The sequence below is a fragment of the Nannospalax galili genome, unplaced genomic scaffold (assembly GCF_000622305.1).
Source record: "Nannospalax galili isolate Female #2095 unplaced genomic scaffold, S.galili_v1.0 scaffold3005, whole genome shotgun sequence".
In the NCBI taxonomy this organism is placed as follows: Eukaryota; Metazoa; Chordata; class Mammalia; order Rodentia; family Spalacidae; genus Nannospalax; species Nannospalax galili.
This window is the reverse complement of record NW_008352538.1, coordinates 2559-15487: the sequence shown is the minus strand read 5'-3', so window position 1 is coordinate 15487 and position 12929 is coordinate 2559. Positions and strand designations below refer to the sequence as shown.

At 56.8% G+C, this 12929-nt stretch overlaps 2 protein-coding genes across 5 annotated transcripts in view; both read left to right on the top strand.

The window, feature by feature from the left end:
* Arse (arylsulfatase E) overlaps positions 1-9360 on the top strand; it is a 12552-nt gene extending 3192 nt beyond the window's left edge. For 3 of the 4 annotated variants that reach the window (XM_008849560.3, XM_017802324.2, XM_008849561.3), the window contains 10 exons: positions 1272-1319; positions 1414-1560; positions 1830-1951; positions 2901-3023; positions 3583-4006; positions 5174-5310; positions 5849-5983; positions 6133-6295; positions 7090-7211; positions 8061-9360. In XM_008849560.3, coding sequence (XP_008847782.1) covers positions 1294-1319; positions 1414-1560; positions 1830-1951; positions 2901-3023; positions 3583-4006; positions 5174-5310; positions 5849-5983; positions 6133-6295; positions 7090-7211; positions 8061-8455 — 1794 coding nt within the window. In that variant the 5' untranslated portion in view covers positions 1272-1293 and the 3' untranslated portion in view covers positions 8456-9360. Of the gene's footprint in view, positions 1-1271; positions 1320-1413; positions 1682-1829; positions 1952-2900; positions 3024-3582; positions 4007-5173; positions 5311-5848; positions 5984-6132; positions 6296-7089; positions 7212-8060 lie in introns of those variants that run through there. The other variant, XM_029554317.1, reaches the window with a different exon arrangement.
* Positions 9361-9493: 133 nt separating this feature from the next.
* Positions 9494-12929, top strand: part of LOC115067073 (arylsulfatase D-like) — a gene marked incomplete at its 3' end in the record, with an annotated part of 5316 nt that continues 1880 nt past the window's right edge. The window contains exons 1-3 of the mRNA XM_029554315.1: positions 9494-9627; positions 11738-11887; positions 12547-12789. Coding sequence (XP_029410175.1) covers positions 9611-9627; positions 11738-11887; positions 12547-12789 — 410 coding nt within the window. The remainder of the gene's footprint in view (positions 9628-11737; positions 11888-12546; positions 12790-12929) is intronic.

Sequence of the window (12929 nt, the reverse complement as noted above, 5' to 3'; positions counted from 1 at the left end):
CGGGGGGGGGGGGAGCAAAGCTTCCTGCGGTGGGATAAACAAACCCCAGGCGCCTGGAGCCCATTGTTCGAGTTCTAGAACATTCTGTGCCTGTGGAGGAGCTGACGGCACTCACCCCACCCCGTGCCTTCATTTCCATCTCTGTAGTTATACAGGCGTGTGTGAGTGTGTGTGTGCTGTGCGTGCACATCTGTGTGCATGCACATCTGTGTGCATGCACATGTGTGTGCATGTGTGTGGAACTCAAGTAGTCCGTTTGCAACTCACCCTGTCCAAGTGCCTTCATTTCCATCTCTGTGTTTATACAGGCATGTGTGTATATGTATGCACATGTGTGCATGCACGTGTCTATGCATCCATGTGCATGTGTGTGCATGGGGAGCGCTAGTCCAGTTGCCACACTTACCCCACCAAATGACTCCATTTCCATGTTTGTGTACATGCACATGTGTGTGTGCATGTATATGCGTCTACGTGGACCCCAGAAGTAGGCCTTTGCAGCTCACCCCAGCAAATGCCTTCATCTCCAGCTCTGTATTTATACAGGGGTGTGTGCACATGTGTGTACGGGCACTTGTGCGCATGCGTGTGCAACCCTGGTCCCTTTAGTACAGTCACCCCACCAAATGCCTTTATTTGTATGTGTGTGCCGTGTGTGTGCATGCACATGTGTGTGCATCATAGCGAACCCGAGTCCCTTTCCCACACTCGTGCCACCAAACGCCTTCATTTTCACGGCTGTATTGACACAGGTGTGTGTGCGTGCACATGTGTGTACGTGTGTGCCCCGAGCCTATGAGAAGCGTGTTTGTGTAGAGTGAGCGCACCGTGTCCTTGTAGCCTTGGGCTGTGACGTCACGCCTGGGAGAGTTGACTTACTCAGAAGGAAGGTTGGTGCGGTTCCCACGCTCAGGGCTTGGGGCCTGTGGTGGCGCAGAGCATCATGGGAGCCTGGGGTAGGGCAAAGCTGCTGACGTCATGGAGGACGGGAAGTAGAACGAGAAGACAGGGGAAGAACGCGAGGAGACAGAAGAGGAAGTGAAGGACAGACCCAAAGCCAGGGCAGCGCAGTGACCACAGGCTAGCCCTCCTGAAACCCTGCTCACCACCGACCTTCCTCCCCTGTAACTCAGTTCTCCCGGGCGTGACGTCACATAGGGTCAGCGTGTGTGGTCCCAGCCGGATGTGTAGCCGTGTCCCCGTCAGTAGCATGTGTGGCATATGCTTCCGGTGTGCCGTGTGCACCTGTTACGTGTCTTTGTGTCTTACAGGAAACACGCAGCTGCAGTGAACATGCGCCGCCACACCTGCTGCTGGGGGTAAGACTCGGTTGTTCCCACCCTGTGAGAGGCCCGAGGAGCAGGAGGGAAAAGGGAAAGTCACTCTTCCAGTCACGGACTCCCTGTCTTTCAGGAGTGCCGCGTGGGTGCTGGTGTGCGTCCTCCTGATGTCCCCACCCTCGTCCGCTGCGCTGTCTGCTTCACAGCCCAACATCCTGCTGCTCATGGCTGACGACCTGGGCATCGGCGACCTCGGTTGCTATGGCAACGGCACCCTCAGGCAAGGAAGCGCTCGCAGCCCCTCACGTGCACATCTTGCTGAAAACGTAGAACCAGAGCCACGCAGAGCAGACAGAAGGCACCACCCGGGGTGCTTGCTGCACAGAAGCTGAGTACTTCCGGTAGCACCGCGGGGGAAGGCCATGAACCGGGTGGTTTCTCCTGGCTCTGTACACACGCACACGCCAACGGTGCCTGGGCGCACATGATGTGCACGTAGTGGGGACTCGTACCCACCCCGGGCTTGGCTGACACTCGCTGTCCCCGCAGAACTCCGAACATCGACCGGCTGGCGGCTCACGGCGTGCGGCTCACACAGCACCTGGCAGCGGCGTCCGTGTGCACACCGAGCCGCGCCGCCTTCCTCACCGGCAGGTACCCCATCCGCACAGGTGCGTCCGCAGCTTCCGGGTGGGCGTGGCCTTCCACTTCCGGGTGGAGACAGACTTCCCCGTGGGAGCGGACTTCCACTTCCGGGTGCAAACGGCCTTCCCCTCCCGAGATGGAGGCCCGAGCCCGCTGGGGGCAGACGGTCCGGCCTCAGACTCCAGGGGCGGAAGCCCAGGGAGCGGGGAACAGGGGGTGTGGCGGACCTGCTGACGTCACGGTGACAGAACAGCCCGGGGTCCCTGCGTCCCCGTGAAGGACACGCCTCCACAACGTCACTTCCTCCCACTCCGCCCACCTCCTCAGTTTCCCCGACCTCCCAATATGCTGTGGAGGTATGACTCCATCTGTGCGTGATGACGTCAGAGCCCCACGGTGCAATCACCTCCCTAAGGCCCGACCTGTAGGGATCGAACTTTCCATAAAACAGCTTGTGAGGAGCATTATATAGCCAAGAAAAGGGAAACAGACGAAGAGACTAGGGTCCCAGTGTCCCGTTCGAGGACATGCCCCTGTGATGTCATTTCCGCCCACTAGTTCCCCCTCAGCCTGACTTCTCCCAGTTCCCAATATCCCACTGAACTTTGAATCTGGCTGTGGATGAACCCGCTGATGACGTCTTACTGATGATGACATCAGCGCCCTTATGACACGATCGCCCAAGCCTGGGAAATACCTGTCGTCCCCACACGCGTGGGGGGCAGAGAGGATCCCGGGAACCCACATTCGCGAGCTTCTCCCTTCAGGGATCCGCGCTGTAGACCTATTTTGGTTGTTATCTTGACGTGTGCGCATGTACGGTCTCCGTGTACGTAAGTGCACCACAGCGTGCCCACCGGGACCGGAAGAGGGCGTCGGGTCCCCTGGGACCGGACCTCGTGGAAGTTGTGCACCACCATGCGGGTGCTGGAAACACAGTCCTCTACTCTTCACACGTTTCCAAATTCATCCCAGGTATGACGTCAGGCAACGGCTTCCGGGTTCTGCAGTGGGCTGCGGGGTCCGGGGGGCTTCCGACCACAGAGATCACCTTCGCCAAAATACTGCAGGAGCGCGGCTACGCCACCGGCCTCATCGGTATGCTGCGGGGTCCGCGTGTACACGTATGTGCTTGTGTGTGTGTGCATGAATGTGCATCTGTGGATCCACGTGCCTGTGCGCATGTGCCCATGCCTGTGTGCACGTGTCCAAGCACGCTCGAGTGTATGTGCCTCTGTCTGCGCAGAGGCGTGTTAGTGCGTCTTAGTAATTTATTTTTCTATGTCTTAAATTACTTACATATCACTGTCTTATGTTTTAATTTCGCATGTGCTTGTGTGTTGATGTCTGCGTGTCACTGAATTATTTTCATTCATCTTATTGTTAATTTCACGTCTATTTATATTTATATTTTTATTTCATGTGTTTATATTTAATCATGTGTATGCACGTGTGTTGGTGTGTGTATGTGCCACACGGGCACAGTATTGATATTTATGTTACTTTTATTTTATATATTATTTATTTACACTTCATATCTATATTCAGTTTTATGTATGCCTGTGTGTCGCTGTGTGCACCATTGATATTTATTTTTTGTTTTTGGCTTAATTTTTTGCGCACGTCCTCCCCGGTTTGCGCACGTCCTTCCCCGCAGGAAAGTGGCACCTCGGTCTGAACTGCGAGTCGTCGTCGGACCACTGCCACCACCCGAGCAGCCACGGCTTCCAGCACTTCTACGGCATGCCTTTCAGCATGATGGGCGACTGCACGCGAGCTGTGCTGTCCGAGAAGAGGCTGCGGCTGGAGCACTCTCTGCACACGGCCTTCCAGCTGGCGGCGCTGGCCGCACTCTCCCTGGCCTCCGGGAAGCTCATGCGCCTCGTCCCTGCGCCCTGGGCCCTGGTCGTCCTGCTGGGCGGGGCCGCTGCCCTTCTGCGCGCCGCAGAACACCACGTGGGTGACGTCATTGTCTACGCTGACTGCTTCGTCATGAGAAACCACAGCATCACGCAGCAGCCCATGAAGGTGCAGCAGTTCACAGGGCGGCTCCTGGCGGAAGTGACGTCATTCCTGCAGCGGTGAGCATTGTGGGTCATGGTCCCAGGGGCTCCGGACCGGGCAGACGCACGCACTGGCATGTGTGATGCATGCGTCTACCTGTTTATCATGTATGTATCTGTCAACCTCCACACCTATCATGTATGTATCATACATGTACCACATATGTACACACCTACATGTTGATCGGCCTATCGATTTATCAAGCATCTCTCTCGTCACGGGGTCTTCAACACCCGGATCAAGACGGGTATGTAGATAGATATATGCGTCATACATGCATACGTACTTATGTAGATGTAGACACCTGTGATAGACACATATACATGATAGACATGTAGGTGAACACATACATGGCAGACAAGTAGAAACGCACTTCATGCATACATAGATAGGTACATACGTGATACATGCATACGTATAGGTATGTAAATACATGTGTCACAGATACATGCACGATCGATACCCATGCATGGTAGATATGGAGATAGATACATATGTCATATACAGATACATATGCCTATACGTAACACACACATGCATGATAAATATGTAAACGTAGATGTAGATACATAATAGATAATACATACATAGAAGTCTTGATCCATAGATGATAGACATGTGATACATGCATGATAGATACACAGATGCATGATTCATCTGCAGATAGATACATACATGGCACATGTATTAAACGTAGACACAGACATGCATGATAAATATGCAGATAGATGTCTACATGATACGTGCATATGCACAAGTGGTAGACGTCGCTACATGCATGACACAGGCATGCATGTTACACATGTAGACATAGGTGATAGCTACAGGGATAATGCATACATACGTAGAAGGTGAGGTACATAATGATAGATGAATAGATACATGCATGATACACATGTAGATAGACACGATACATGCATGGTACACATGGAGGCACATACATGATAGACATGCATGATACATCCTTAGACACAGATGACAGGTATGTAGATGCACAGTGCATACAGGCATAGAGGATAGATCCGCGGACAGATGACAGACACATACATGGCGTACACATACATAAAGCATGGTGGACGATCGGTAGATGGTAGACAGAACCGTGCACGCATGACGCGTAGATAGACGACTTCAATCGATCGACGATGTGCCGATCACAGTCGCCCCACCCCGTGTCCGCTCAGGAACAAGCGAGGCCCCTTCCTGCTGTTCGTGTCCTTCCTGCACGCACACATCCCGCTCATCACGGATGAAGCCTTCGTGGGCAGAAGCACGCACGGGCCGTACGGGGACCACGTGGAGGAGTTGGACTGGATGGTTGGTGAGCCGGGTCCCGGCCCTGGGGGGGCAGCGTGACGTCACCATCCACCTGGGGGGCAACACGATGTCGCCATCTCCGTGTCACGGGATAGCATGACGTCACCGCCTCAGGTGGGCGATGGAATGACGTCACTATCCCACACGGCGGAGGGCGTGAGGTCCCCATCCCTACGACGTCCCCAGGCTCACGTGGAGAACGGCTTGATGTTTCCATCCCTACGTGCAGGGGTAGTGTTACATCCCTCACGGTGCCGTTCTCAGTCACGTGGTGCTGTGCTGTACTCGGTCAGTGTGGGTGCTGTACTCAGTCACTCACAGAACTGTTGTCACTCACGGTGCTGCTCTTGGTCACGTGGTGCTGTGCTCAGTCACTTGCAGTGCTGTTCTCGGTCACTCACAGTACTGTGCTCATTCAGTCACAGTGCTGTTCTCAGTCACACAGTGCTGTTCTGTTTACTCATGGTGCTGGACTCGGTCACAGGCAGTGTTGTACTCAGTCAGTGGAGGTGTTGTTCTCGGTGACAGAATGTTCCTTTCAGGATACATCCTGGACGTGCTGGAGAAGGAAGGACTGAGCGGCCGCACCCTGGTCTACTTCACGTCCGACCACGGCGGCCACCTGGAGGCGCAGCTGGACGGCGTCCAGTATGGCGGCTGGAACGGAGGCTACAGAGGTCGGCCGCACACCCTCCTGATGGGACAGCCTGGCACGTGCAGACGGGCGGGAGCTTTGCACACGGCCCCGGGACGGGGAGGATTGCGTCATCCTCGGGGGCCCCATGCTTGGGCCCCACACACACATCACGTGTCTCCTTCCTGGCAGGCGGGAAGGGCATGGGCGGCTGGGAAGGCGGCATCCGCGTCCCCGGCATCTTCCGCTGGCCGGGGGTGCTTCCGGCCGGGCGCGTGGTGGACGAGCCCACCAGCCTCATGGACGTCTTCGCCACGGTGGTCGACCTCGCCGGCGGCCAGGTGCCGCAGGACAGGTAATCGAGAGCCGAGCGCATGGCTCTGGGCTGGTGGATGGCTCTGAGCTTGATGGATACTGCCTCGGCGCATGGCTCTGGGTTGGATTAATACTGCCTTGGCACATGGGTCGGTTGGATGGAGACTGCCTCCGTGCATGTCTCTGGGTTGGATTAATACTGCCTATGTGCATGGCTCTGGGCTGGATTGATACTGCCTGGGTACATGGCTCTGGGTTGGTGGATGGCTCTGAGCTTGATGGATACTGCCTTGGTGTTCAGCCCTGGGTTGTATTGATCCTGCCTCGCTGCAGAAAGTCTAACAGCCGTGACGATGATTCCTAACGTTCCCCTCCTGCCTCCACATGCACACGAATGGTTAGCAACGAGCTCTGAGATTGATTGATAGTGCCTGGGAGCACGGCTCTGGGTTGGATTAATACTGCCTCGGTGCATGGCTGTGGGTTGGATGGGGACGGCCTCGGTGCAGAGTCAAACAGCCATTGACAGTGATTCCTCACACACGTGTTAGCAATGAGCTCTGAGCTTGATTGAAACTGCCTTGGTGCAGCCCTCTGGGCTGGATTGATGCTGTCTTGGTATATAGCTCCAGGCTGGATTGATACTGCCTGGCTGCACTGACAGGGCTTTCCAGCACCGCCTCCGAGCCCCGTGCGCACACAGGCTCCCACATGTATGCGCAAGCATGTCAAGCCGTGGCCTCGCCGCGCACGCAGACCTAAGCACACGCGTGCGCGTGGGCACACGTTGGAGATATGCAAATGTGCAGCCCCGCGGGGGCGTGTCCTTCGCAGGGTGATTGACAGCCGGAACCTGCTGCCGCTGCTCCTGGGGACCGCACAGCACTCAGACCACGAGGTCATGTTCCACTACTGCCAGATTTTCCTGCACGCGGCGCGCTGGGTGCAGCGAGAGCGTAAGCGCAGATCCCCGAGGGGCCCAGGGCCTGGGAGCATGCTGGGGGCGGGGCAGCCTCGACCCTAACCCTATCCCAGCCGGCTTCTTTTTCATGGCTGTATGCTATTCCATCCTGTGCGGTCATGCATTCTTATCCCGGCAGTCTTCTTCCTGGGTGCAGACTGTTTGTTTACAGGGAGTTCACCTGTTCTCAACCCAACTCTGTTCTTTTTCCGTGCTGCATACTCTAACTTTTCATGGACTTCACGTGCTCTTATGCCAGCTCTATTCTTTTTCCTGGCTGCATACTCTTCCTTCCCATTGACTTCATGTGTTCTTGTCCCAGCTCACTTGTTCTTCCTGGCTGCATGCTATTCTTTTCTCATGGAGTTCACGTGTTGTTATAGGAAAGTTTTCCTTTTTCATGATTGTATATGTATTATTCTGTCACGTGCGTTCATGTGTTCTTGTCCTGGCTCTATTCTTTTTCCTGGTGCATACTGTTCCTTCACAAGGAGTTCACATGTTCTTAACGCAGCTCTATTCTCTTACCTGGCTGAATACTCTTCCTTTTCAGGAAGTTCACATGTCCTCTTGTTCCTTTGCATGGCTGCACCAGTTCTTATCACACCTGTGTTCCTGTTTTTTTCTTGTTTTTTTGTTCATGTGTTCTTCTCCCAGCTTGATTCTTCTTCCTGGCTGCATACTATTCCTTTGCGTGGGGTTTTTGGCCCCACCCGATCCTTTTTCCTGGCTGCATAGTGTCCCTTCCCACAGTGTTCCCATGTCGGGGGCGGACAGGCAGCTGCACGTCACGCGGGCATTGGCCCCTGGTGGGTCACACGTGTCCGTCCTCTGTTACCCCCAGGAGGCAAAATCTGGAAGGCGCACTACATGACCCCGGTCTTCGAACCCGAGGGCACGGGCGCGTGCTACGGGCGCGGCGTGTGCCCCTGCTTTGGGGACGGGGTGACCCTGCATGACCCGCCGCTGCTGTTCGAGCTCTCGGCGGACCCTGGGGAGAACCACCCGCTGACGGCGGAGACGGAGCCCGCGTTCGAGCAGGTGGTGGCGACGCTGCAGCGGGCAGCGGCGACGCACCGGGCGACCCTGCTGGTGATGCGGCAGCAGCTCGGTTCCATCTACAACGTGTGGCGGCCCTGGTTGCAGCCCTGCTGCGGCCGCTTCCCGCGGTGCTGGTGCGACACCGAGCTCGGTACCCCCAACGGCCAGCCCGGTATGCACGGGCACTCGCCGCTCTGAGCACCGCGGCCGATCCGGATCTGCTGATTCACGTGCGGAGGACCCAGTCCCCAGCACCCGGCACGGTCTCCTGAAACTGCACTCCGGGACCTGGTCGTTTCAGGAAGATGCCGTGGCCGAGCAGCTCGAAGAACTCGGCACGGTGGATGCTGGGTCTTCACTGCAGCCAACCATGCAGAAGCCACGGTGTGGACCGCTTTTACCACACATCGTCCTTACTAGTCCTGGCTCCTCCCCGCCCGTGTCCCCACTGTGCGCTCAGTGCTCATCCGCATCTGTGTCCCCACTGCTCAGTGCTCCTCCCCATCCGTGTCCCCACTGTGCGCTCAGTGCTCCTCCCCGTCTGTGTCCCCACTGTGCACTCAGTGCTCCTCCCTGTCTGTCCCCACTGTGAGCTCAGTGCTCCTCCCCGTCTGTGTCCCCACTGTGCGCTCAGTGCTCCTCCCCATTCGTGTCCCCACTGTGTGTTCAGTGCTCCTCCCCATCTGTGTCCCCACTGTGCGCTCAGTGCTCCTCCCCATCTGTGTCCCCACTGTGCTCAGTACTCCCCATCCATGTCGCCACTGTGTGCTCAGTGCTCCTCCCCACCCGTGTCCCCACTGTGCGCTCAGTGCTCCTCCCCGTCTGTGTCCCCACTGTGCGCTCAGTGCTCCTCCCCACCCGTGTACCCACTGTGTGCTCAGTCCTCCTCCCCATCTGTGTCCCGCTCAGTGCTCTTCCCCATCTGTGTCCCCACTGTGCGCTCAGTGCTCCTCCCCACCCGTGTCCCCGCTGTGCGCTCAGTGCTCCTCCCCACCCGTGTCCCCGCTGTGTGCTCAGTGCCCATCCCTGTCCGTGTCCCCACTGTGCGCTCAGTGAGCCCCACCCGAGTCCCCACTGTGTGCTCATTAAATCCTTTTATGGCACCGGGCGCCCCAGGGCTGGGTTAGGGCCCCTCCGGACGCGCCCAGGGAACCCCGTCCTCAAGGGTTGGGGTGTGGAGTGCTGCTTGCATCAGCCTCAGTCAGGTTTCAAGATGGCCGCCATCCTGCACAGCCTGGAGAACTGGTTGTAACTGAGCCTGGGGGGATTAGGAGCTGAGTGGGCGGGGACTCTGCACTCAGCACTCAGCGCCAGGCCCGGGGCCCAGATCCTTCGATCACGCCAACCTCAGCCATGGGATCCAGCAGCAGGTGCGGGGACCCCCACGGGGGACGGGAGGTGCTGGATCTGCCTTGGCATAGTCACTGTCAGGACATTGCTCCTTTCCCGGTTACTCAGCCCTGCAGGCCTGGAATGGGGAGGGTGCTGGATCCCCAATGACACGGTCTCTGTCAGAACGGTGCTTTCCAGGGTGCTCAGTCCTGCAGGCCCATGGGTGCTGGATTGATAATGACAGAGTCAGTTTCAGGTCGTGGTATTCAGTCTTCCAGGCCTGGGAGGGGTGGGTGCTGGATCCACAAGGACTGTCTCGACGCTGCGGCTTTCTTTCTGGGGTGCTCAGTCCTGCAGATCCGGGGGTGGGGTGCTGGATCGGTAATGTCGCAGTCGCTGTCCTGTTTTCAGTCCTTCAGGCGCAGGAAGGGGTGGGAGGGTGGTGGGTGAGTAACGACCTAATCGCTGTCCGGACTCGGTCCTCCCGGGCCTGGGACAGGGCGGGTGTTGGAACGGTAATTACAGGGTCACTGTGCCTCGGTGCTCCTTTGGGGGTGCTGAGTCCTTAATGACAGAGTCCCCCCCGGGGAGTCACTGCAGGCCCAGGACGGGAAGGGTGCTGGAAACCTGATCACAGTCATTACAGAGTGCTTGTGGGCGGTTGTGCTAGGAAAGCAGCGGGTGGGGGAAGCGGCGGGGCGGACTGGGGGGAGGAGGGGCTCCCCGTCCCTGTGCACAGGACCCACTTCCGCGGACACCACGTGGGCCCCAAGTTAGGCCCCGCCCACGGCGCTGTCCATCATCGCTCAGCCCCACCCACACCTGTCCATCATTGCCAGGCCCCGCCCACGTCCTGCCCATCACCCCCACGCTGGCCTCTGCTCCCATGACAACCCCGCACAGACCGTCGGGCTCCCTCCTGTGTCCACCCCGCCCCAAGGTGCACCCCAACCTCTCCCACCCCGCAGGCCCTGACGTCACACAGCTGCCTGACGTCACACAGCCGCTGCCCCTATTCCGCAGACTGGAACTCAGGGCCCCCCGTTTCCCCCCAGGCCCCGCCCCCAGCCGCCTCGTCCCGCCCCTTCTGGTCCCAACCGGCCCCGGCCTTCCAGGTGTTCATTCCCATCCCTAAGCTTTCAACACCCTGGGGGGGGGCGGGGGTTGCACACGGCACGCTCCGGGTGACCTCGGTCCGCCCGTCACGCCCCTAAGGCGGCCTCGGAGCCTGCGGATTATCCGCTACGGACCACAGAGAACAACAACGCGCAGCTCTGGAACGACGAAAAACGGACGGGCGCGGGGCCGGGAAGCTGTGGACCAGCTGTCAGGAGGCCGAGCTTCCCGGCCAGGCGGAGACCAGAAGTTACCTGAGAATCTGAGACCGTGTAGACACGCCTCCTGCCCAGAGTGAAAACGTGTAAATAAAGAATAAGTAAAATAAAATTAAAATGAACAGAAAGAAAAGAATAAAGAAAATAGAAAAGAAAATAAAACAAAAAATAACTAAAATAGAATATAAAATAAAAATGAAATATAATGAAAAATTAAGTATAAAGAAAATATAAAATATAGAAAAATAAAGTAAAATAAAATATATAAAAATGAAAATCAAATGGAGGAAAAAAAGGATAAACAAATAAAATGAAATTAAAAAATTAGGAAAATAGAATAAAATAAATAAAAATATAAAGTAAAACACATAATAAAATGGAAAAACGCATGAAAATGAAAGTCATGTTACATGTACAGTTCATACCTTGCCTGTTTGTGGCGCGTTGTCACAATAACTATATTTTCAACGTTTATTTATTATTTTGTTTGCTATTTGAGACAGGGTCTCTACGTGCTTATGGTGCAGTTTCTGAGGGTGCTTGGGACTTAGTCCGTACTGATGGGACGGGTACTGGTTCTCTGAGTGTCCCGCAGCGTGTGCGGAGGACACAACCTCAGGTGCCGTTCACACGGCCTCTTACCGGCCTGTAAGTCACCAAGCACCCGAGACTAAGTACCCAACCCGTGGACTTTCCAGGGCTGAGTCCTGGGCCCCGGACTGATCTGAGTGGGAGCTCGGTGCTCCGCTCCGCTAGAGCTGGAGGACGTGGGCTGGTGGTAGGACCGTGAGCAGCACCCTGCTCCTACCCCCAGGGGCGCCGTGCTCGCTCCCGTCCTGCTGGGTCTCCTCCTACGAGCCCGCGTCTGCACTGCGCCCGGCACCGCGAAGCCCAACATCCTCCTCATCATGGCTGACGACCTGGGCGTCGGGGACCTGGGTTGCTATGGCAACGAAACACTGAGGTGAGGGGGGAAGTGCGCACGCGTGCAGCCCGGGGAGCGTGACGGGTGCTCGGTCCGTGAGCGCTGTGAAGAGAACACGTGTCGTCATGGGCTGGGACGTGCGGGCTGTGCCAGGTCACGGGGATGGATGATGGTGATGATGACGGATGGAGATGAGGATGGTGGTGGTGGCCATGGTGATGGTGGTGGTGGTGATGAGGATGGTGGTGGTGGCCATGGTGATGGTGAGGTGATGATGATAGTGATGGATAATGATGATGGTGGTGGGGAGGAGGAGGAGGGTGGTGGTGATGGTGGTGATGGTGGTGGTGGTGGTGGTGGTGATGGTGGTGGTGGTGGTGATGACGATGGGGACCATGATGGTGGACGATGATGACGATCACGCACGTCGGGTGGAGGGATGACGGATGATGGACGGGTAACTCGATTGCCGAACGGGCCCGGCAGGCTGGTAGACACTCGCGGAGTACCGTGCGTAACACTGGAGACTCGGTGCTTCTCACCTGTGCGCAACACGTGTCACAAGTCTTTCTTGGACTTGGGATTCTCGGAGCTCGTAGACAGCGACCTGCAGAGTTTCCCTGAAAACGCAAACTGTTATTTAGTCGGGGGGGGGCTCAGCAGACCTGCAACTGATGCGCCCCCCCCCGTGTCCCCAGGACGCCCAGTATCGACCGGCTGGCGGCGGACGGCGTGAGGCTCACGCAGCACCTGGCGGCCGCCCCGCTCTGCACCCCCAGCCGCGCCGCCTTCCTCACCGGCCGCCACGCCTTCCGCTCAGGTGCGACCCGGGGACCCCCGGACACGTGCACGCTGCGTAACGGCTCCGTCCCGGCACCCAACACGACGGTGCACGTGACGGCCACGTCACTGATACTACAGGACACATGGATGAGTGATGCGTAATGGGGAGATGATTCATAGACGGCACATAATACATACACATGATTGATAGACGGTAGATGATAGATAGATAGATAGATGATAGATAATTGATAGATGATTGATAGATGATAGATAGATGGCAGATAGATAGATGGAT